Raw genomic sequence first — 24,433 nt, 5'->3', positions numbered from 1 at the left:
TTTACTACAGGATCAGTAACTTTAGTTGAGTTGCGGCAAACTAAAGACGGATGATAGTGTTGTTTCACAGTAGGCTTCTGCTGTAATTGTTGATATAAAGCAATAAAGTAGACACTGATTAGTGTCTGTGTGTGTAGGGTAAAGATTTCCTGACTTTCTATCCCCGTACATTTCGACAACTTTCTCACTTATTATTTCTGGCTTATGTACACCTCTTTTCCTGTAAATTCTGATTTTTTTGCCAAAAAACTTCTACAATGTAAAGGAAACAAGAGTTTAATGACAACTAGACTCTGACTTGGCTGTGATACAATGTAACTCAAAGCAGCATATAAGGAATGTAATATGAGTCTGTGTATGTGAAGTGCACTTCAAAGTGTACTCCCAGGTGTGTGTTTATTATGGGTCCATAAAAGCTCTTTGATTTTCACCGTAGTTATAACAAGTCAGTGCAACTTCTGAGGCAAGTTTTTAAACAACTTTACAAACCAATTACACAAGTGTGGCAACATTTAGATCAATTTCACTGTCCATTCTTACCTGCATACCAGTGTAAGGGAAAAAGTGTCAAATATGTCCATAATAAGGTAAATATAGGAAGAAGAGTGATTGACAGGAATACAAAAGAAAAACACATTGTTGCTCCATTGTTCGCAAAGTTCATGACCAGAACTAACCATTTGGCAATTTTTGACCAAATCATGAGCATTTATAGCATCATGTATATATACTTACAGTCAATATATTGACATTTTCACCTGTGTAGGTAAATCAACCTAGCTTTGTGGCCGAGTGAAACCTTTGTGTGCACAAAGAAGGGAAGTATTTTTAGAGTGAGAAGATTACCGGAGAAAGGGTATAAAAGAGAGGCTGAACCAATATGGCAACATCATACAGCAGTTTGGTCAATATCGAAGATCAAGTCGGGGACGACGAAATGAACACCAGCAAATCCCACAGCTCTTTGGAAAATATAGAAGATGGTGAAGTCGGTGATAGTAAAAGGAAAGTGTCAAAGTCGTACAGCAGTTTAGTAGATGCAGACGATGAAACGGTAAAGAAGAGAAAAGTTTCCAATTCAAAGTCTTACAGCAGTCTGATCAACCAGGACGATGATTCAAGTTCCGATGACTCCCCTGCCACCAAGTCGGCTAAAAAGTGTAGTGATGGTTGCAAAGGCAGTTGCTGTGCTGGGCCTGTGAACGAAGTGGACCAGTGTAAGAATGGGCCATGCTGTGAGAGTAAGAAATGTGGTGATGTGGCATTGGCAACTGGTGATGATGAAGAAAAGGACAGCAATAAACAGGATGATTGTTGCCAAAAGAAAGAAGCCAATGGTTCTTGCGACTCAGTTGCTGACAAATGTGAGATATCGAAGAAAAAGTGCAGCGACTCCTGTTGTCCCAGTCCAAGTGAGAAAGGCACAGCCACAGAAGTGAAGCTGGAATCTTGTTCTCCCAAATGCAGTGATGGAGAAGCTGGTCCGTCTGACACCAATGACGACTGCTGCTCTAAAACCAGGAGATCCTGCGAAAAACTACCGTGTGGGGGGTGTTACACAGCACCAAAAAAAGAACTTTCTAGTTCTAGAAATACAGAAACGGCCAAAGAAGACAAGCCTTGCGATTCAAACCAATGTAAAGACGACTGCTGCGCTGAAACTGAGAAGGAACCGGCGAAATCAGCTGGATCCTGCTGTACAATTCCTGAAGTGCAATGTTTGTGTCCTTCAGCAGAACGCAAATTGCTCCGCTCAAAAGTAAACGACAAAGGCTGCTGTCTTGCAAGTCCCACAGAGAGCTTTGCTGAAGTTGGCTGCTGCGCAGAAGCAAAGGGGAAACCACCTGACACCTGCTGTGGTAGTGTCGCTGAGAAACGCTCTGATACGGCAAGGGAGATGCCAGCAGATTCCTGTTGTACAAGTCCTGCTAAGAAATGTTCTGAAAGCTCTGAGCAAAAACCAACAGATCCCTGTTGTACAAGTCCTACGAAGAAGTGCTCTGAAGACGTGAAAGAAAAACCAGCAGATCCTCGCTGTGCAGGTTCTTCGAAGAAACGCTCCCAAACCACAGATGATCCCTGTTGTAGAAGTCCTACCAAGAAGTTCTTTGAAGACGTGAAAGAAAAACCAGCAGATTCATGCTGTGCCATTTGCTGCAAGGTATGCTTCCAAGCCGCCAAGGAAAAGCTAGTAGAGATATGTTGTGATAGCACCACCAAACGTTGCTCCTCCACCAAGAAGAAAAAGCCAGTAGTTTCCCGTCGTGCAAGTTCCGAGAAGAAATGCTCAGAGCCTGCTGCAGAATCTAAAGATTGCTGTGGAAGTGAGAATGACCCCTGTGCATCAAAGAGCATGGCAATGTTTGATAAGGATGCCGATCAAGTGAAGTTGTCAATCTTGCCAGAAGACCATGGCAAGTCCTCATTGGTGAAAGCTACCATGACAGTGACCGGAATGACATGTGTGTCCTGTGTCACAAGTCTTGAAAAGCAGCTATTGAAACAAGCAGGTGAGAAACGTACATTACATGTACCTAATGGTACATTACTAATGCCAGTTTAAACGTTCACGTGAGATTCTGATTTGCCACACAACACCACCGTGCGATATGACAGTTATTGACTCACAATTTCGCTGTCCGAAGACATGAAGTCACTATTTTACCATGATACATACATGTAATTTCAGTGCAATCGAAGAAGACATGTGACTTTGCTCACAGCAGTAATATATTGTGAAAAAGTGGCTGACAAAATTTCAGCCCTGTCTACACACAGAACAGGCAAAAAATGAATGTCATAATTTGTGGTAGCTACAGTCGATGCGCACTCATGACTTAGCTAATGTCTGCTGTCATACACCACAAAATCTCAGTGAACGGTACAGCCAGACTTAACTTCCCACCCATATCATGCATGATCAGTGATCTTTTTTCCAAGATCATTGATCATGAAAAGACATTTTATAAGACAGAAAAGCACCAACATCAGTGACTTTGTCACAAAGATTGGACGACAGACAGACTTGCAATTTTTATTGAATTTTTTAATCACGTCATTTGGTTAGCTTTGATATCAGTACAATGCTCAAAGCACTGCATTACAATTACATATAATACAGTGATCTCAATATATATACAGAGAGTGAAAGTGTGTAAAAATCTATGCCTTCCGATTATATAGGTGTTGCTGAAGTTTCTGTGGCATTGATGGCCCAAAAGGCAGACGTTCGTTACGACACAGCTTTGATCAGCATTGAGGAAATCAAGTCCATTATCAGCAGTCTTGGATTCAAAGCTGAGGTCAACGAAAATGCAGAAGAGGGCAAAGCAGTCCTTGAACTATCAGTAAGCTATATTTATAAAAATTTTTTTGTTCATTGTAATGCTCAGGTTAGTCAGTGTGGTTTATTAGTCCCCACGGACACCGTCCGGGGGGACTTATAGGTTTGGTCATGTCCGTGCGTCTGTGCGTCCGTCCGTGCGTCCGTCCGTTCACGCAGATATCTCAGAGATGCCTGGAGCGATTTCATTCAAACTTGGTACAAGGATTACTTCATATGTCATACATATGCACGTTGATTTGTTTTCTGATACGATCCAATATGGCGGCCATTTTGTTTCAATTTTTTCATGTACGGAGCCATAAATCATGCACGTTTCAACCGATTTTATTCAAAGTTGGTACAAGGACATTGACCTATGTCATGCATATCCATATTGATTTGTTTTGTGATACGATCCAATATGGCCGCATGGCGGCCATTTTGTTATGATTTTTTCATGTACAGAGCCATAACTCAGGCACATCTGAACTGATTTTATTCAAAGTTGGTACAAGGACATTGACTTATATCATACATATGCACTTCAATTTGTTTCACGATATAATCCAATATGGCCGCATGGCGGCCATTTTGTTACAATTTTTTCATGTACGGAGCCATAACTCAGGCACGTCTCAACCGATTTTATTAAAAGTTTGCACAAGGACATTGACCTATGTCATGCATATGCACATCAATTTGTTTCACGATGTGATCCAATATGGCCGCATGGCGGCCATTTTGTTACAATTTTTTCATGTACGGAGCCATTACTCAGGCACGTCTCAACCGATTTTATTAAAAGTTTGCACAAGGACATTGACCAATATCATACATATGCATGTCAATTTGTTTCACGATGTGATCCAATATGGCTGCATTTGGCGGCCATTTTGTTACAATTTTTGCATGTCCTTAGCCATAACTCAGGCAGGTCTAAACAAATTGTACTGCATCAAACTTTACCGGTGATAATCTGTCAGTATTACGATAGGATGCAAAAATGTTTGGCAGCATCCTGTTTATAAGTACTAATTGATTCATTTTAATGACCTTTTGTAATTAGTGTGGCGGCTTACATTGGTTTCATGTTTTCACCACCATAGAACTTATTTTTGACCATTAAGCCCCATCTGTATCGCAGTATTTTTCATCACAGACCTAATTAACGGAGAGGACTTTTTCCTCTCAGAGGACTTGTAATTAAAGTACAAGTGGGGACTGTGTCATTGTCAATGACTTGTTCTAATGCCATTAACTTCAATATACAATTTTAAGCTATAATATGTCAAATACAATAAAGCACTTTTGGTGATGATTGTGGTTCAAAAATGTCAAACCTGTCTTTGACAAGCTGAATTTGGTTTTCATCTCTGTCCTTGACTGAAAAGTCATGGTCACACAAGAATTTTTGCACTTTATCGAAAACTATTCTAGACATCACATGATCTGGGTGTTTGCGTTCATCAAAGCAATGATACCAGTGACATGTTGACTTGCCAAGACACTGGAATGACCTTCCATGGGTGAAGGTCAGACAACATGAACAGTGACAAAGTAACAGCAATTCCGAGTCATTGTCCTTGACATTCATACAAAAAACTCCTGAATTTCTAAGCATTATGTTGGAGACTTACATTGATGATTTCACTCAAGAAAAATGAGCAACCTATTTACTTTTTAAGTTCAGTGTTTTCGCTGGTATGGTAGAAATAATGCATGGATTCATTGAATTAAGCTGGACATGTCTTTAGTAATCTGTTGAGCATTTGATGCCACAACCAACCAAAATGTATAAATATCATTACAATTATATGCTTTTTTGATGTAGGAATAAATTAGCAATTTATCAGTCACTAAAAAACTTGACAGAGTATTAACTAATTAGACATTGTGGCATTGTGAACAGGATAACCGGCTGTAATCCTAAACTTAAACTGTGGTGAATTTAAAGAAAGTCAAATTTTTTGACATTTAATTGAACCATTTCTCTTCTCACAGATTACTGGAATGACATGCTCATCATGTGTCAGTCTCATTGAAGATGTTGTTCTAAAACTTCCTGGTGCATACTATGCATCTGTCTCCCTGTCAACTTGTAAAGGAATATTCAAGTATGATACCAGTCTTACTGGACCCAGGGACATCATGAAAGCTATAGAGGTGAGAGGAAATTTAGAAATAGCGTTAAGGACACTGTGCTCACATTTAATCAGATTTGGTAGGTCAAAATGAACAAAATATCAGCTATAGTGTTGGGCTGTCCATGGTTTCTTTTAATCACAGTTTCATTAAAACCATGATGAACAAACATTGTAAACAATGCTGCCACACCTACCTTACAATGATGTGTACCATACCACCTCTAAGTTATTTAACAAGGATAGCAGTGTCATCATCCTTGTTAAATAACTTAGAGGCATCCAACGCTATCTACATGTATTTTAGGACCTTACAAACCAAATTTCAACGAAGCAAATCAAGGAATTTGTGTAATCATGAAAAACAGACAATTCCAGACAATTTTTTGACCAAATCAGCAAATCTAGTCTAAAAGTACAATGTTGCAAGTTTTGTAACAGTTTGAACAAAACTGAAATGGATCATCTGTATTGATCTTCAGATCAAATTTCAAAACAATCTGACAAGCAGTTTCAGCGATTTCTTGACCAAATGGCCAAAAAATTCAGCATGCAAATTACTCTGCAATTTGAAGAAACCCAACTAAAGCCTTCCTCAGTAACCTGCATATCAAATTTCAAAGCAATCTGACTAGCTGTATCAGTGAATAAGATTTTTTGACCAAAAATAGGAAAAAATGCCCCAAAATATCACCAACAAATGTGACTGAGGTTACCAAAAGGAAGTAAAGAAATAAGCATCAGTACTTCTCTTAGTACCATGTTAAATAGCTGATAAACCATGCAATCTTGTACAACAGTTCAGATAGTACTACAAAGCCCATTCATTTACTTTCTGCCCTTTCAATTTTTTGTTCACACAGAGTGCAGGCTTTGCTGTAGAAATAGCCAAAGGGTTGGAGAAATCTTTGCGAGTGATCAAGCAAGAAGATGCCATTATACAGTGAGTATACTTGCCTGTTTCTGAGCAGACAGTGGTTTGTCATCATTGGTTTTTTTTCTAGTAAAATTGTGAGCCCTTGCCTACTAAGAAAGGGGTAGGTGATTTTTTTTATTGCAATAGACCAATACAGATTAACAATGATTGTGCTAAAGAGAAAAAAAATTGTACATATCCCTGTCACGTTGAAAGGAGATTATGGTCAATTTACATTCATAAGTAAAGGCATGAAGGCATGCAAACAAAAAAGCATATTAAAATTGTGATCCCCACCCTGAATGATTTTATGATGTGGGGCAATATGAAAATCACAAAGCAAAGTTATAACTTTTCCAGGAAAACCGCATGAGAAATTTCAAAATTTGGTCTATGTGTATTCACAATTAGAAGTACAGTTTATTTTCAAGATCAATTACAATAATAATAATTTGAGACTGTATCACAATAAAAATAGTAACTAATCTTCTGCTAGCAGTAGGTCCATGAGAAAATGTTTTCGATAGGGAGCGTCCAACAGTATGTTGGAATCAGGTAAAATATTACATGTAATCCTTGGAGATTAGTAAGTATAGTTTGTCAGTGAGACTTGAAACATGTATAAAGGCTATGTAAAGGCTGTGAAAAAATACTGGTTATAAAGATGACAAGTTTATTCATTTATTCATTTTATTTCTTACACCAACAGATGGCGTAATACCTTTCTCTTTTCATTGATCTTTGGTCTGCCTGCCTTTATCGTCATGTTATACTTCATTATCACCGGTTCTGAGAAGATGATCTGCCCGGGTTTGTCCGTGGAGAACCTAATCTTGTTCCTGTTAGCGACGCCTGTACAGGTAAAAATGTAACTTGCTCCTACACAGAATCAGAATAAAAATCACTTCTTGTCCAAAGATGTAGGTGAAATGCCCTTGCAACGTGGTAATCTTCAGTTATCTGCAGTCAAAACATGATAGCATTAATATCATTCATTAGAATTTTTGTGTCCAATTTTTGGTTATAATTTAATTTAGGGCATAGTTAATAATATTGACCAATTATACTATCATGGCTATCAATCCCTTAATCAGCATGAAACACATGTAAAACTCACAATTTCTAAGTTTTTGTAAATTTATAACTTTTTCTCAAAAGTTTTTTCAAAAGGAAAGGCTGCCACATGTGACCAAAGTTATCCCTGGACTTAAGCACAGTATGAACTTCACAGCAATATGACGTATTATCTTTTTTTCAGATCCTGTGTGGACGGTATTTCTACATCCGTGCATACAAGGGACTGAAGCACAGAAATGCGAACATGGATCTCCTGGTTTCCATGTCGACATCAACTGCCTATGTTTATTCAGTACTCATACTGATTGTTGCCATCGCAAAACAGACATCGACGAGTCCCAAGACATTCTTTGATTCTCCTCCGCTCTTGTTTTTGTTCATCTCTCTCGGAAGATGGTTGGAGTACATAGCAAAGGTGCGTGTAATATTATTTGTTACTACCAACTATTTAAGGTGGAGCTCCATGTTGCCAACATATATTTTTTTCAAAGGAATATTACTTATCTAAAATGACAAGGAAACCCCTTATAACACATATTTTCAAACAGCAGAGAATCTAAAGTTTAGTATTATAGCAGTTTACTGGATGGATAAACGGGAGTTTATTTGGGGTAAAAACCTTAATTTTGGTATTAATGATAAAAATTGTGTCAAAAACTTGATCTATATTCTGAAATGTAATATTTCACTTGAAAGAAGAGTATGTGTAGAAAAAAATGAGTATTTTATTTTGCGTTATCTACTCTCATTCTAAAATAGCATGGGTTGAAAGGCTGACACTCAAAACATTTGTTTACTCGCCGGAAGAAGCACAGTATGATAAATGATGATGTTGACCGGATTCAAAAATATCATGACACTACCTTTGAATTATAAAGGGTTTTTGCATCTGAAGTTACTATTGTAACATGTCAATCGTCATGGTTACTGCATATTTTAATCAGATCACAAACATATTCTTTATTTTATAATATAATATAATATAATATAATATAGGAGGACAGTAATTTCTGCGGCTCAGGAACCCCATACACAGTAATGAATTCCAGTTTGCATATAGTTGTTGTCTGGCTATTGAAACATCATTTCTGGTTCCCTCTGTTACGAACGCATTGTGTAACTCTACTTTTTTTCAATCCCAGGGTAAGACCTCAGATGCTCTGGCTAGGTTGATATCACTTCAGGCAACACATGCTACCTTGGTGACTCTGGGTGAAAATAAGGAAATCCTGTCTGAAGAACAAATTGAGATCGATCTTGTTCAACGTGGCGACATTTTGAAAGTCGTCCCCGGTGACAAGATGCCAGTTGATGGTAGAGTTATTAGCGGTAGCACCTTGGCGGATGAGTCGCTGATCACTGGAGAGTCATTACCCGTTGTGAAAGAGCCAGGTAGGTGATCAACCAATTAGACTCCAATTACTGTCACAGACCATGATGCAGAGTGTACAGTTAAGTTGCAACATATCGGTGTTTCATAAACCTGCTAACAAAATAAATCAAATAAATACACGGTATCAAAAATTTGGTTTGTTGGTTCTGAGTGATGACTATGTTCTGATTTGACTATCTCTGTGTCTCTCTCTTTTCTGGAATATTTGTTACAGGTAGTGTTGTTATAGGCGGCTCAATGAATGGTAAGGGTACCGTCCTGATTGAGGCCACCAACATTGGAGCGGAAAGCGCATTAGCACAGATTGTTAGTCTGGTAGAAAGTGCACAAACCTCCAAGGTAGAGTGATAATTTCATGAGATTAAAATAAATGGATCATATTGTTTTAACTAGATTTTGTGCATTTTTCATGTTTGTCTCTTTCCTATTTAGACAACAGTGATTTTGATTTCGAAGCAGCTTTTATTGTTTTTAAAGACTTAGTGTGATTTCAAAACAGAAAAGAGTAACAATAGGACAGGCATCATAGTGTATATATCACAAAAAAGATAGTTTTTCGCATACATTCAAATTGTAATAGTCAGTCAGTTGGGCATTTCAGTTTGTCTTACATGACAACTGACATTGTAGCCCGTTTAACAAATAGACTTGAAAGATATGCGCTCCTGGAAGTAGAAAAATTTTGTTTAATCGAAACATTTGCTAAAATTTCCAAAAGGAAAAGAAGCATTCTGTTTCATTGTCAAGAATAAAGATCAGGTGTCACTGAGCGAAGTTTGGGATTAGAGAACCGAATAAACTGAAATGTTCCGGCATTTGCAATTTAAAATGGTCATTATGTCCTCTTTTGATTTTGATTTTCACTGAACCAAGGCAGTACAAACTTCATTGACTACACAGGCTTCAAAATGAATTAACAAAAGCAATAGACCAGACAAAGTATTATAGAAATTTTGAGCGTCCCCCAAAATAGTCTGTCAGGTGCAAATTTTTCCTTTATCTTGTGTCCTTTGTATTGCTACTAGGCTCCGATCCAGAGGATTGCCGATAAAGTGGCCGGTGTATTTGTACCATTGGTCTTTGCATTGTCCATGACAACTCTGATAGTATGGCTCATCATCGGATACGTGGACGTTGATCTCATACCACATCAAGCAGAGGTCAGTACGGATTAGAATTTCACATAAAATGTGGTTTCCTATGCTAATGTATGGAATGCGTTGTTGTCAAGAAGTTTGCTGAGATTCTTTAAAACACGGCATACATACAAAGAAAGAATTTTATTTCATGAGAGAAATAATAAAATTAATATGATGAAAATGTATTTTCTGAAATATTGTCTATCCATGGACAATTGCCAAAGAGAAATGTTTTAATTTTTGAAAATGCTTTTGATGTCTGTTTTGTTTTAAAATCATCCTCCATTGTACAGTCATGTTTGTTTCTCTTTGATCAAAAATTCATGAGAGTTTAATAATGTTTTCATTTTCAGACTGACAGCATGGGCGATAATGAAATCATCCTTACATTCGCCTTTTCCTGTGCTGTTTCGGTCATGTGCATTGCGTGTGCTTGCGGTCTTGGGCTGGCCACCCCTACAGCGGTAATGGTTGGCACCGGTCTGGGAGCTCAGAATGGGATTCTCATTAAAGGTGGTGAACCACTGGAGACTGCACATAAGGTGAGTATTACAGTATAGTGTCTTAAATAACTGTAAACTTTCATAATTTTTTATGCTTTCGACACTCTTACCTTAGAAGTAAATTTACAGTTACAGCAATTTTCGATTCTGTGTTTTTACTATTAAATGTTGCAGAAGTCTGCAATTTGCGACACTTTTCGACACAACAACTTGCTTCACACAAATTTACCTCAAAAACTTAAATTTTAATCATAGAAAATACTTTACATATTCTTGAGTCAGCATTCAAAAGTGAAGTAAAATAATTATGACATTTCACCATGGAAAATTTGCATAAAGTGCGGAAATTTGCATATGCTAATTTGCCAAATCTTATGCAAGCAAACGCTGTCTCTGATTTGCAGGTACAGACTATAGTGTTTGATAAGACAGGGACAGTAACTCATGGAGTTCCTAAAGTAGTCAAGGTGGCAACTTTCAAAGTAGTTCAGTTCAGTGAGGAACACATTCTTGCGATAGCAGGGACCGCAGAGGCTGACAGCGAACATCCCATCGGTGTTGCCATAGTAACAGCTGCAAAAGAGGTAAATGCCAAATTTCTTTAGGTTTAAGGTTTCTTCTCAAAATGTTACAATCATGTTGAAAAGTTGTCTGCTGGTGTGTTTCTGTACCATATTTGCATTTTAGAATGGTTCCTTTGACAAGTCTGAGCCTGTTTTGTATAGAATTTGTGCAGCAACAATGCACTTTGACACATGTACCTAAGAGCTCATCAATATTTTTATCAAAATTATATTTAAAGTTTATATTATTTCATCACAAGCATCCCTGCCATATATTCCATATCTTTCAATATCATGAGCTGAAGTATATTAGATTTTTTCAGAGAAACACATGCATGCACTCATCACTGTTGCTGGTATAAACACATCAGCATTATCATTTGTGTGTTTTCATGTCAGTGTTTTAATAAAATCTTCATGCGTATACATTTTAAAATATGCCTATATCTTTGTTTCCCATCGCAGGCTTTTAATGTTGACATCCTGGGCAAGTGTGAAGACTTCCAGGCAGAGCCAGGGTACGGCTTACAGTGTACCGTCAGTGGTTTGGATAAACTCTGCGGCAGTGCCAAGGATGAAGACGGAAAACCAATTGACGAAACAGAGGGTGAGATTTGTGATCAATCATTGGTTCTAGAGCCAAGCTTCCAGCCTTTCACTCAGTTGGGAGTATTTTGGAGCAAAGTTCATGACTGTCCAACCGATAAATTTGTTTGCATAGGCTCAAAACTCTGACAAAATATAGTGGAGTACGATCTGTATAGTAACAACATCCACATTTCCTTCTTATCTAATACATGTAGAACACACTTAAAGTAATGAAAATGTGCACAATGTTACCCCTTTCAAAGAGATCTTGAAATATTGAGATGCACAGAATAGTGACATTTCACACCATGATTGGCGCTGATAATGTAAGGTCACAGACGTTGCCTCCAGATCACAAAACTGTCGGAATTTATATGAATAAAGTGTAACTTATCAGTGTAAGCTTCTAATATATTACTATATACTGGTATAGACAATTGCTACACAGACAAGAAGAAACAATAGGAGACTATTTTTGTATTTGATATTTGACCCACACTTTTACTGTAACATGTCAATACCTTGATAAAACTTAATTTACATAATTCAGTTGGCATAATTTATTATTGTGCCCCTTCAATCAGAACCAATTCCCCCAAATTGTTCGAGGATGGGGGATATAATCCCCTTGTGAGAGGAAACTGGAGTGTAATCCTTTGTCATTTGGACAGTCTATTACAGTTTGAATACAGATGGTATACTATATTTGTGTGTCGATCCCTAAATTTTTGTTGGAGAGACAGGATATTCTTTATGTGCTTACGTTTCTGACTATGAAACCTCAACATTCTCAATCTGCAGCTGAAGAGTCGTACGAAGTATTGATTGGTAACAGAAACTGGATGACAACCAAAGGGTTACAGGTCACAGATCTGGCTGACCATTCTATGAGCATTCCTGAACGGAAGGGCCAGACCTCAGTACTAGTGGCCGTCAATGGTAAGATGACACAACACTTTGCAGTTCTTTGCTCAGTGTTACTCTTGAACCTCATAGCAGCTTTTAGATCAAGTCAATAATCAATTTACTTTCGGTACATTTATATCGTCACGCTGTCTGTATTTGTGTCAATCAGTCTCTGTCTGTCTGTCTGTCTGTCTTGATATCAAATTTTGGAGCTCATAACTCAAAAATTATTGCACCAAATGTGACTAGTTTTGGTGTGAGGAATGTTTGGATGATTATCTAGAAGTGAGTGGAATCTTTATTTGGATTTTAGTTTTTAGTTCAAAGACTAGTTTTCTACAAATCTACCAACTTCAACTCTTCTTTGGCAGAGGCTATGTTGAGTTTGATTTTCTCACTGAGATCATGGTGTGTTACAAGATGGGAAAGTGATTCCAGCTCACAAAGTGCAGATACAGATGGTGTTCAGATTCGATCAGATTTAGTTCTAATAAACTTTTATTATATACACTAAATATAGAAACATTGACAGATGGACAAGTATTAGCATGTGGAAGGGCTGTATACTTTCACATACCCTACATATTCTATGTCCTTCAATTGTGAATCAATTGTATCTGTAATAGATGTAAATAGAGCATTGATGACTGAAGCAATTATTCGGAAACATTAAACTATTTTGAACCTTAATCGATATCAGCAAGGCCATGTTGCTGTATTTATGCTGATTCACTGTGGTTTCTTATTTTGGAAACTGTTCCTTTTTTTGATTTTGATCCGACAATATTAAAGTGTTTCATGTTTCCATGAAGAGCAGTTTGATTTCAAATCGAGAATAATTTGGTGTGTTTTTATGGGTATGCAAAAACATGAAATAATGCAACAGGACTTGAGTGATCATTAAAAAGCTGGTATGGAAGATAATTGAATGTGGGCTGAAAGATAGCATTTTAGTGCTTACTGAGCTATAAGATACAGGGGTCTCTTCTTTAAGTTTATTTGCATTCAATAAAGTCAAAGAGATTTAATCTACGGTTTATACAGAATATGATAACTATTGACACAGACACAGTTTGTACTCGATGAGTTTGTTACCAGTGTGTGCGACATACTGAAAGAGCGCCCTCTCTGTTGTAGTAATTCTGTATTGAATGTGTTCTTGAAATACCAGGAGAGGTTGTTGGGATGATAGCAGTGGCTGATACAGTCAAAGAAGAGGCTTACGATGCAATAGCACATCTAAAACAACTCGGTTTGAATGTAGTCTTGCTGACTGGAGACAACAAAAGAACTGCCAGTGCCATCGCTGACCAGGTAATGCTCTTCTTTGTTTTCTACTGAATGTTTTGATTGGCTGAAAGTGTACATGCCTAACTTGGTTTTAAAAGTGTTTCATGAAAAGCTTGGATGACTATAAGAAAGGCACATTTGGTATGTGCTGTTTCTGGTACTAGAAAAGTGCTTGGAGAGGTGCCAGACAATATTATGGTCATTCTTAGTGCTAGTCTCATAATTCAGGTAGTTTCCCTTTACAATGTCCCTGCAGTGAGTCGTTTTGCCCCCATTTCACAGAAAATGTGCAACGTATGGTTGATGCAAGTGATTGTTGCTGAGTCACTCCGAAAGACACACGTAACAAAATTACAAAATCAGACTTAAATTGGCAAATTTCCCTTTTAATGATAGTCATGTAAAACAGACTAAATTCTTGCTATCTCAAATAGCTTTTGTCTTGTGTTAGGGAGACAAAGTACTGATATTGCAATGCATTGTGGGTAAAAAGTTTACTTTTTGCCACAGAGAGAGTTTGAGATAGTGATCTAAATACTTTTTTTAACACTTACATAAGTTCTGTTTGTTTGTGAAACTAGCTAAACGTATGCATCTTTCCAAATTTTTAGGCATTTCTGGTACCTAAAACTTTACTTTGGCTTCTATAGTCTTTTGTTTTATACCTGAAGAAATCTGCCATGTTTATAAAATTGTCAATTGCCTTAAAGGGACAAAGTTGACCATTTTTTCATGAATTTCGTTTGATACCAGATACTATTTATATTTTTTGACATGTTGAAAGATACTGAATGAATGGGTGACCATGCGTGTATATGACCCAGTTGAGACACCATACATGAAACCATCGTGAAAATGAATTAATTATCATGACCATTAAGTCATTTTCGCGATGGTTTCACTTATCATGTCTCAAATCGGGGTCGAATATATGCATGGTCACCAATTCATTCAGTATCTTTCAACATGTCAAAAAATATAAGTAGTATCTGGTATCAAACAAAATTCATGAAAAAATGGCTGACTTGTCCCTTTTAAACTTTTATGGCTCATAGGTGGCAAAATTGCATTTAAGGTACTTGGAATTATAAGGCATATTGATGATCACTACAGGTCACCGTGCTGAAGATTTTCATTTCAACTTTCATTCTCAGGTTGGCATTGATCAAGTCTTTGCCGAGGTCTTGCCATCGCACAAACTGGACAAGATAACTGAACTGCAGGAAGAAGGACAGTGTGTTGCCATGGTAGGTGATGGAGTCAATGATTCCCCAGCCCTTGCCCAGGCAGACGTCGGCATCGCCATAGGAACGGGAACTGATGTTGCCGTGGAAGCAGCTGATATTGTCCTCATTAGGGTGAGTATTTTTGCAGTAACCAAATGAATAGTAAAATAATTTTGAATGCCATTTTTACAGTTGATGCCTGGATTAATTTTTTCAATTGACTCTCTTACCATATCATTTTGTAGAGTAACCTTTGGGATGTTGCTGCAGCAATTGATTTGTCTCATTACATCGTCCGACGAATCCGAATCAATTTCGTCCTGGCAGTGGCGTACAATTTCACTGCTATACCAATAGCAGCAGGTTAGTACATTGTGTCTTAACGTCTGAGATTGTTTTGTGATTTTTTATTTTTGTTTCACCATCCGACAGATTGTACAAATTTGGTTCTTAATTATGCAGCACTTTCCAGTTTGACTGTTCAACAGTACATATTATCAAGAATATTAAAAGTTGCGAAAAAGAGACAGTATTCCAGCAAGATTTATTTATCACCAAAATCCGCTGCTATCTTTTTCACGCCATATTGTAGTGATCATCTCAGGACAATTATCAACACCTCTAAATTGTAGGATATTCAAGCTGTGTACATTTTAACAGCATCTTACCTCGAACTGATTGGAAGATCTGCAGTGGAAAACTGAAAATTATGACTCTCTGTGGAAGGGATATTTGCTGATCTTTCAATCAAAATATTTGAGTTTTTTTATGATTGTACGTATTACAAGTGCCCGTCTTGTTCTTCCTCTCTGCAGGTGTACTGGCTCCTATTGGGATATATTTACAACCCTGGATGGCGGCCATCGCTGAAGCTTTCTCCACTGTTGCTGTTATCATATCCTCACTACTGTTGAAACTGTAAGTCATTTCTGAAGATTTTTCACATTTTTGACTTTGCTGACCTAAATCAAAATATTTTGATTTCTTAACAAAAGTTTTGCTCAAAAAAGAAAAATTCTTAACACAATAAATGAATAATCAAAATGAGCAAAACAGACAAATGTTATTCTAACACTAAACTGCAAATCAGGTATTCAATTGATCTGTTCAAAAGTTCTCTTCATCAGAAATCTCTTACTTAGCGCCCCCTTGTGACAGTTACATGATTTATTTTGTCTTTTAATGGGCCATAATAAGATAAATAAATAATAAGAATATTGTAAGCAAGTAGAATCTTCAAGCTCAGCTTTTTGTTAACTCAAATATTTTGGATAGCATTAATTTTTCTTCTCTTTAAACTCCCATTCATATCCAATCTGGCAAAATATTTATGTAACAATTACAACATCAAAGGATAACAAAATATAGGAACACCTCATAATCTTCTCAACACCTTAATTAAAGGGACATTATTTGTATCTTTTGACTTTTTTTTTCGATGACTGAAATCCCCGGTCAAATCAATGGGAGACCTAAATTGTGACTATGGACGGCTTCAAGGATATGTAAAACCACCTTCTTGCTCTTTACGGCAAGGTTCAATGTTGGTAAGGGTGTCCGCGCGATTTGAATCAACCGCCATGATTGAACCCCTGCACATGACCAATATTACTACGCATACGTCAACCATCAAAGTACAGCTGGAACGTGAAAGGCCTGTGACCTACACACTAACTTCAGCACAACGGATATCGAGGAGCACACGGCGCATAAACAAATGCACGTATCACAAACTACTGTCAAATAGTGAAACTAAGCAGGGCATTTGCTTGTAAGTTTGATTTTAGTATCGATGACACGGACTGTGAAACAAATAAAACCATAGACGCAATTGGGTCAATGGTAAAACTAAAACGATGTCAGATTGCTGTGGTGATAGTGAAACAGGTACAGAGTAATGCATTTCCTGTGCATTTGATCGTTAGCAAATCTTCGCCATCTTTTAAGATTTTTAGGGCAATTTCTTGCCATTACGTTGGTTCGTTTTACAAACACGACATGATCACTTGTTGAACCTGGAAACATCGCACTCGGACTGAACACTGCACGGTGTGTAGCATCGGTGACATTGTGACACCACGCCGGGCGAGTACTGTCATTGATACTGCTCGCGATTGGAGTCACCTCTCGACACACAAGATCTGTTTGAATGTTGTTATTCTCTGTGCATTGTGTAATTATTTGTATCAGTTGAATTGCATTTCGAACCAAAAGTTAGTACATCGCAATGACAGTTGCCTAGACCCGTTCGCTTACGGCCTCTGTGCCTCCGACCCACTCCCTTTACGTAAGAAGCGCAGCTGAGCACATCGTGTACCTAAAGCCCTGCGTACGGCCTCCACGCCGTATAACGCCGGGAACACACAGACCTGTACACAGGGCTAATCGTGTACCCAGGCGAGGTGGGTGTGCTTGAAAACGAAACTCAATGCAAGTTCGGGATTAAAATTAGTTCGGGATTAAAAATTGGTTGGTTTTGGTGGAGAAACTGCACGCCGCAATGAGGTGCTGCCAGTTGTTTGGCACAGCCCTGCTAGGCAGAGTTAGCTTTCACCCAACAATGTACATAATGTACGTGTCAGTCGCCAAAGTACATTGCTCAATTTCGCGATCACCTCGACAATAACGTGACTGTCTACTGAAGTTAAATATCCCTTCATTTTACTCTGTTTTCACATTTCTATGCCCAAAGGCTTTGGGCAAGTCTACATATGCATATGGAGGAACAAACGAGATGAAAAAGATCCGCAATTATAGGCCTTGTCGTTGTCAGCTGGTACTGGTAGGCATTTGAAATGCCCATTCTAAAATGTGCTCTGTCGCAGCATGGAGGTAGCAGAGAGAATGGTGTATCTAAGAGCAGGATTGGCCATCAAGATCTCCATGAAAAACTGACCGTCAAAATGTAACTGAGCAAACGGGATCGGTAATAGGGAATCCCGAAACTGCAATACTGCGCTTTTGACTGTCACTTCGTGTGGTTTATTTTTTTACACGCGGATGCTTACAGCGGCCTAGATAGCAGTTAGCAGTGTGGTCTGATCGCAGGTCAACCTGCCAACTCTGAGGTTAACAGTACCCTCCATAAACCTCAGACCCAAGGTTTTTCTATACGGTGTACGCAAACGGGATGGAAGTTGTCTATGGTCAACCGTTTTTTAGACATCTTTCAGTAAGTCGAATAACATTATCAACTGCTTGTTTGCAACAATATGAGGTCAAAAGATACAAACAATGTCCCTTTAATCCTGATTACTGGCCTTTTCAAGCCAGGGTTTAAAAGCATCAGGGATGAAAGAGTGAAGGCTTAACCCTTAAGCAATCGATGAATAATGACAGATTTTCCCTGTTTCTTCTGATTCATAACACAGGTATAAGAAACCTAACTACTCTTCGGAGTCCAAGGAAACAACTTCAGACTCGTATACAAAATTCAACGGAGACGAGGAGAAATCTATCGGAGATTAACAAGTCCAATACTTTGTATCAAACGTATCATTGTTTGTCCTGTTGTCAAATCTTGACGTTTTAGCATTATACACTTGGAATTGTCAAGCTTTCTCTCAATAGAAAAGTCCAATTTTCTGTCAGCTCATATGGTGCACATTTATTTTAAGCAAACATATTATTTTAATGTTTATATGAAGAAGTCTGTTTAAATGTTTTTTTCATATCAATATTGCTGATTTACAAGTGACAAATATTTGAGGTGAAGTACTATACAACAGACTGCAGGGTCGTCTGTGTGTGTTATGATAATGTAGTGAGTGAATAATCAAGAGGAAACTGAATAATATCATTATCACAGTTCTTGCAGCGTGGCGTGCGTGAGCAGGCTATCACAGCGCAAAACCCAGTATGGGTCGAGATAAATCGCAGGCCACAACATGTGAAAGCCAGGTTTGACGTACATGTAGCTTGCAATATGATTTTATGCTGCAGAATAATATTCAAAGCCAGTATGATTTTAGAAATATTGTTCTGTAGTGCATGCCCAGTGTTGCCATAATGTATTCTGTACTTTGTTAATTGAACAGTACAAAGGAGAGAGACAATTATATGGTGATTAGCTCAACAAATATATTCATATGTTATGTGACATAATAACTGTAATGTTGTGTTTAGTATTGTATGTTCAATACTGTTAGCGGCTTGGCCACAGAAATTAACTTTCTTTTTGAAGGAATACTTCAACTTATATTTGTCTGCAAGCGTGTGATGTAACAAACTTTTGTAAATTTATATTTCTTTCAAACATAGCCAGCAGGGCCTCAGACTGTTGTCCCCCTCACCAGCCACTACTGGAAAAAAATTATTGGTTTGTTTTGTCATTGTAGGTGTAAATAATGCAGCTACACATTTTCTTATAGCTATTAGGGATGGACCATTCAATATCCTGGAGGGTCTGGAAGATTGATGAGGTAGCATTATTTTTTTTCACTCTTCTACATTTTTCTGTGTTTCAAGTCTTCTCTGGCTGATTGATTTTTCACTGACATTTACTGGGAATCTTTTTTTTTGAAAATCTTCCAGCCCGCCCCCCAGACATCAAATGGTTCGCTCCCTAGTTTTTTTATTTTCATCTGTCAATATAAAAACAATAAAACAGGAATACTTATGCTCAGTGATTAGGCTAGGACACAGCAAGATGATGAGAACTGAACAGTGTGTATATAGTAACGTCATCAAAAATAGTTAAAAATTTTACACTTGTGCCATGCATTGCTCACTGTCATTTCTTCATATTGAGCTTTTTCCAAACTGCTCAAGGCTGACTTAGGCTAGTCTGTGTTCATGTATGTGAGGTTAAGAAACAAAATCTTTTTAAGGCCTTAATATAGATCATTGCTCCATTACTGGCTTAAAGTAGAGAATTATTATATTATATCTTTGCCAATACCAGTGAATTATGTGATATCATTCCCTCAGATTGTTACTGATCATAATATTATCCAGCATTGTGGCCCAAGATCTTTTTCTACATCTACAAATTCACTTGCATCGCCAAAGCTATAAAATAATAGAAATACTGTACCTCCTCCCGGCCCATAATAGACGAAAGCAAACTTTTGTGTCCATTATGTTCTCAGCTTAGTCTGCAAAGTTTGTTTTTGTCCATTATTGGCTGGGGTGGGATACGTTATAGTTTAAATGTTGGTCCAAAATTTTCCACATTCCGGTAGTTTAGCACTCAGGAAGTTTACACGACAAAAAAGGTGAGAAGAAAGAAAATTAATATCTTGGAAGCTTCTTTATGAACTAGCCAGTTAGGACATTGTTTATAGCATGGAATAAGTAAGATTATATCTTATCTGTGAGACTATTTTTATCATCATTTTATGTTCATTTTTTCTGGGTTTGAAATGGGACTCATTTTTTCTGGTAAGTCTTGGAAATTTCAATGACATTTCTAGTTATATAACATTTGGTGAAATATCAGTAACGTTCAAATTTATATTATATCATGTAGATTTATATATCAGATAGTAAGCAGATATTTTTTTATGTATAAAGAAAATAAAATGTAATTTAATTAGAGTTGAACAAGTTGAAAAACTTTTTTTAGCTCATATTTGGTTTGGATATAAATACAGCTTATATGATGAGTCGGTGGCGTCTGTATGTATGTGGGTATGTATGTGCGGATGTATGTCCGTCACACACAAAGGCTCCCATACTGCCAAAGCTACCATCTCAGTATTTGGTGTACAGGTAGATGCAGGGGTTGAGATGTGAATTTGTTCAAATGAACATGTCAATGTCAAAAATGTGCAAATGAGGTAAGAAAAAGGGAAATCCTGCAAATGTGCAGGAGTGATGGCATGCCAGTGACTGAAACAGGCTTGAGTCATTTCCTGTCATTGTTTATGAACTGTTACATATTAACAGACCTGCTCAAACCATTGACAGTAGAGGGGGGAAGACTGTCTATGGTCAAACTAAGAGGGGCTAGCTGTTTCTGCTATGCATGTTGCTAAAGTTGACATCCAGTACCTAAAGTTTCAGACCTTATTTACTTTTGTCATTCTTTTTTTTCTGGTTTAAATATTTCTTGTTGTTTTTCTGGTTGTACTGTGCAGAAATCATTGTCATAACATTAACATAGAATTTTCCTGAACAGATAGAAACAATATTTATTGATCTTTGGTACCCATACTGGTATATACCAATTCTGATCAAATTTGAGCGACACCGTATAATTGCGGTATTTTTTTGTATTCCCATAGTGGGATTTGACAGGATCATGCTCACGAAGGAGTAAAATTTTGACACTTGAGGTGTGAGCAATTTCTAAACCTTTCTGATGTAATCAATTTTTTTTTCAAGATAGAAGTCTTTCTGCTGTATTAATCATGATAATGAGAATTTGAAAGCATGTTCTTAAAAAAAGGCATGTCTTACACAAATGTGAGATATATGTACAACATATGATCAGCATTAGGGTCAAATATTTTGTGACCCCCATCACCTAGCAACACCCAATTATTCTGCCAATTGCCTACCTCGTTACAGTTGATGAATCATGCTAGTGATTTGTGCCAGATACCATGAAATAAACAAACACAAGATATTTCTAATGTTATTTTGGTCCAGATGAAAAATTTTATTTTATACATCATATTGTTTTTTTTTATATATATCAAAATTGTCTTATCACAGATTTTTACAATTTGGGAAGGGCACATTATATGAAAGAACGTACAAACCAGTAATTTAATTACCTTGTATCTGTATCTTGTAAACAAATATTTAAGGAAAAGATTTGTGAAACACCCATTCATGTCACACAAATCAACTAATCTTGCAGAATATATATTCAGAATTTTGATGGAGTTAATTGTATGATTTTTTTGTTCAGCGTTCAGAGTTTATTGGTTTTTTTTATAATTTTTTTGTGAATTTACTTCAGCCAATCACTCACAAAACTATGAATCTGTGAAGGAGACGGGTTACCAAGTCTGATTTTTAGATTATCAAGGTACTTAAAATGCTCATTTTCGAAATCATAGAGGACTGAGATTTTATCTATCTCCTGTATTGATGAGAATGATTGGCATCACTTTGGCAGCTACGTGTAGGCATTTGTTTATCACTTTAATAATACTGTGTGAGCTTATCCAACCATAATTTTGTTTTCTTAATAAGAAGTTTAAAATGGGTTTTTCCAGTCTGTGCTGCTGATAGGACTCTATTTGTCTATGTACACATCTGTCCACATGAATCATGTTTTTGAACCACTGCCTGATTTCTTGGGAATTCTAATCACAGCTTGCCCTCTTGTGCCCTGATTTTTAAGCTCAGTGTTCTCCCGGCTTAGCTAGCTGGCATAGTTAACAAGACTACATGTAGTGCCTCGAGGCTGGTCTATATCTGGACTGTTGAAGGCACCCCAGTGTGGTTCACCACTCAGAAGCTGCCCAGCAAATCAGGGGCTAGTTAAAGAACATCCATTTTACACATTGTAATGCCAAACACAGATTGCTTTTCCTATATGCAGTCCAATGTGAGTTGGCTGTGCAACACCAGATTTCTTTCAAACAAACAGGCAAACTCTGACTTGCTCAACATATGATGATAGTCATCTACCCTTATTATCCTGTATAGACTTCGAAAACAAATTTGTCAATGTAGACATTCATATAGTCTGTAGAATATTCTAAATACATATATGATATTCATCCACATTACCTTCCATTACATTTTTTACCTTTCAGCATATTTTTAAAATATATAAAATCACAACTTTCTAAATTTAGCCTTTCAAAGGGACAACGTCGTTGGGTTTTTTCATGTTTTTGTGTTTAAAGTACCTTTCTCAGACTTCAACTTGGAATGATATTGATACATTTTATGATTCAAGGTGTACAGTGGTCAGTCTTATTGTGTCATATCATCTCACAGCTAACTTTTTGACTTTTCACAGACAGCCATTTTCTTGTTGGCATACTGTAGACACCAGCTAATTTACAAAAAGATTATAGAATTAAAATAAAAAGCAGTGACTTTGTCTCTTCAAATATCAATGAATTCAGTGAAGAGATCACAGATGGGTGATTTTTATGAAGGAAATGCAGAATATGTACTTCGATTGGTTAATTTATACTTCATAGGTATCATGGAAATAAATATTAACGAAATGATAGTTTTTGTCATGACTCAAACGGTTTGTTTTTCAGGTAGTAAGCACCTTGAAAGTGAAAGACTTAAACTTTCACTCAAATTTTCCTCAATGAAACTTTCAACCACTCTTGTGCCAAATCAGGAATAATAAATCAGGGGTCACTTTGCAAAGTTTTCATACTGGGGAAACAAACTACTCGACATTTAATGATATTTGAAATTCAAAATGGCCGCCATCCCTGTGTTAACTCTATGGGAAAAATAGAATTTTCAAATTTTGAAACACTGAGACAGTGAAACTTTGTCTTACTCCAAGAGCTTTAAAATAAACCCCTACAAGTGGTAGATCAGAAAAAGAATTGTAAAAAATTGAGAGTACAAATATCTGTCCCTGAGGATTTCTAGCATGTATGTGCTGTGGTCAACTGTTCCGAGATCAGTTTTTGTCAACAGAGCAGTGATAGTAGAGGGAGATCACATTAAAGGGAAGTTTCAACACACAGCAAGAATTAAGGACTCATCAACTTGGCTACCTCAAACATTTTGTCCACTGCTATCATGGACCAGTAGCTTGACGTTTGATAATTATTTCACTATTTTTGTTTGTAATGTCCACTACAGTTTCCTGTTCTGTTCCCAAAAGTATGTTGAAATAGACAGTACCCACCTTGTCAACTCATTGTCTGTACATAGTAGACTGCACTGTTGCTGTCGACATGTGAATTCTGGTCTGGACTAGGATTCAAATATGAAGAACAGTGCATTTTACACGTATGGACAGATAGTAAGGTGTTTCAACATGATTTGGGGAGGAGAACAAGAACTTGCACTTGACATACAAAACAGAAGTAGTGAAAATATCAAAAGTTACAGCTTGCCCTTTGAGTGCCAAGGTCAATTTTTGTCACCTTTGTAAAATATGCCCCAGTCAATTTTTTTCAGATTTTTGCCAAACTTTTGATGAAAAACTGTAGCCAATGAAATGTGATGTCCATTTTGTCCAAAATTATTGAAAAAATTACAGAAAAATTCATAAAAATTCGTAAAATGTTGCACTAAAATTTTGACTCAAAGGGTTAATACGATGCATGTGATTTTATCCTCAGTTCGGTTTACAGTGGAGAGACAAAACATTTGGCAGACACTTAAATTGGCACCTGTATTCAAATTACAATGACAAAGTTAGAACACTGGAGTGGAGATCCCTTGAAGGATGACAACAACTAAATCTGGCATTAATTCAAA

The 24,433-nt window shown here is 37.2% G+C and overlaps 1 protein-coding gene across 1 annotated transcript in view; it reads left to right on the top strand.

Moving 5' to 3' along the window:
* Positions 1-23,210, top strand: part of LOC139145599 (copper-exporting P-type ATPase-like) — a 29,306-nt gene extending 6,096 nt beyond the window's left edge. Inside the window, exons 2-19 of the mRNA XM_070716860.1 lie at positions 767-2,510; positions 3,184-3,347; positions 5,327-5,488; positions 6,330-6,409; positions 7,092-7,242; positions 7,641-7,874; positions 8,602-8,855; positions 9,071-9,191; positions 9,878-10,012; positions 10,345-10,533; positions 10,899-11,078; positions 11,523-11,664; positions 12,447-12,584; positions 13,723-13,865; positions 14,996-15,199; positions 15,313-15,430; positions 15,883-15,985; positions 18,439-23,210. Of these exons, the coding sequence (XP_070572961.1) occupies positions 881-2,510; positions 3,184-3,347; positions 5,327-5,488; positions 6,330-6,409; positions 7,092-7,242; positions 7,641-7,874; positions 8,602-8,855; positions 9,071-9,191; positions 9,878-10,012; positions 10,345-10,533; positions 10,899-11,078; positions 11,523-11,664; positions 12,447-12,584; positions 13,723-13,865; positions 14,996-15,199; positions 15,313-15,430; positions 15,883-15,985; positions 18,439-18,535 (4,245 nt within the window). The 5' untranslated portion in view covers positions 767-880 and the 3' untranslated portion in view covers positions 18,536-23,210. The remainder of the gene's footprint in view (positions 1-766; positions 2,511-3,183; positions 3,348-5,326; positions 5,489-6,329; positions 6,410-7,091; positions 7,243-7,640; positions 7,875-8,601; positions 8,856-9,070; positions 9,192-9,877; positions 10,013-10,344; positions 10,534-10,898; positions 11,079-11,522; positions 11,665-12,446; positions 12,585-13,722; positions 13,866-14,995; positions 15,200-15,312; positions 15,431-15,882; positions 15,986-18,438) is intronic.
* The last annotated feature ends 1,223 nt before the right edge of the window (positions 23,211-24,433 follow it).

The sequence above is a fragment of the Ptychodera flava genome, chromosome 12 (assembly GCF_041260155.1).
Source record: "Ptychodera flava strain L36383 chromosome 12, AS_Pfla_20210202, whole genome shotgun sequence".
NCBI lineage: Eukaryota > Metazoa > Hemichordata > Enteropneusta > Ptychoderidae > Ptychodera > Ptychodera flava.
This window is presented reverse-complemented; position numbering and strand designations above follow the sequence as displayed.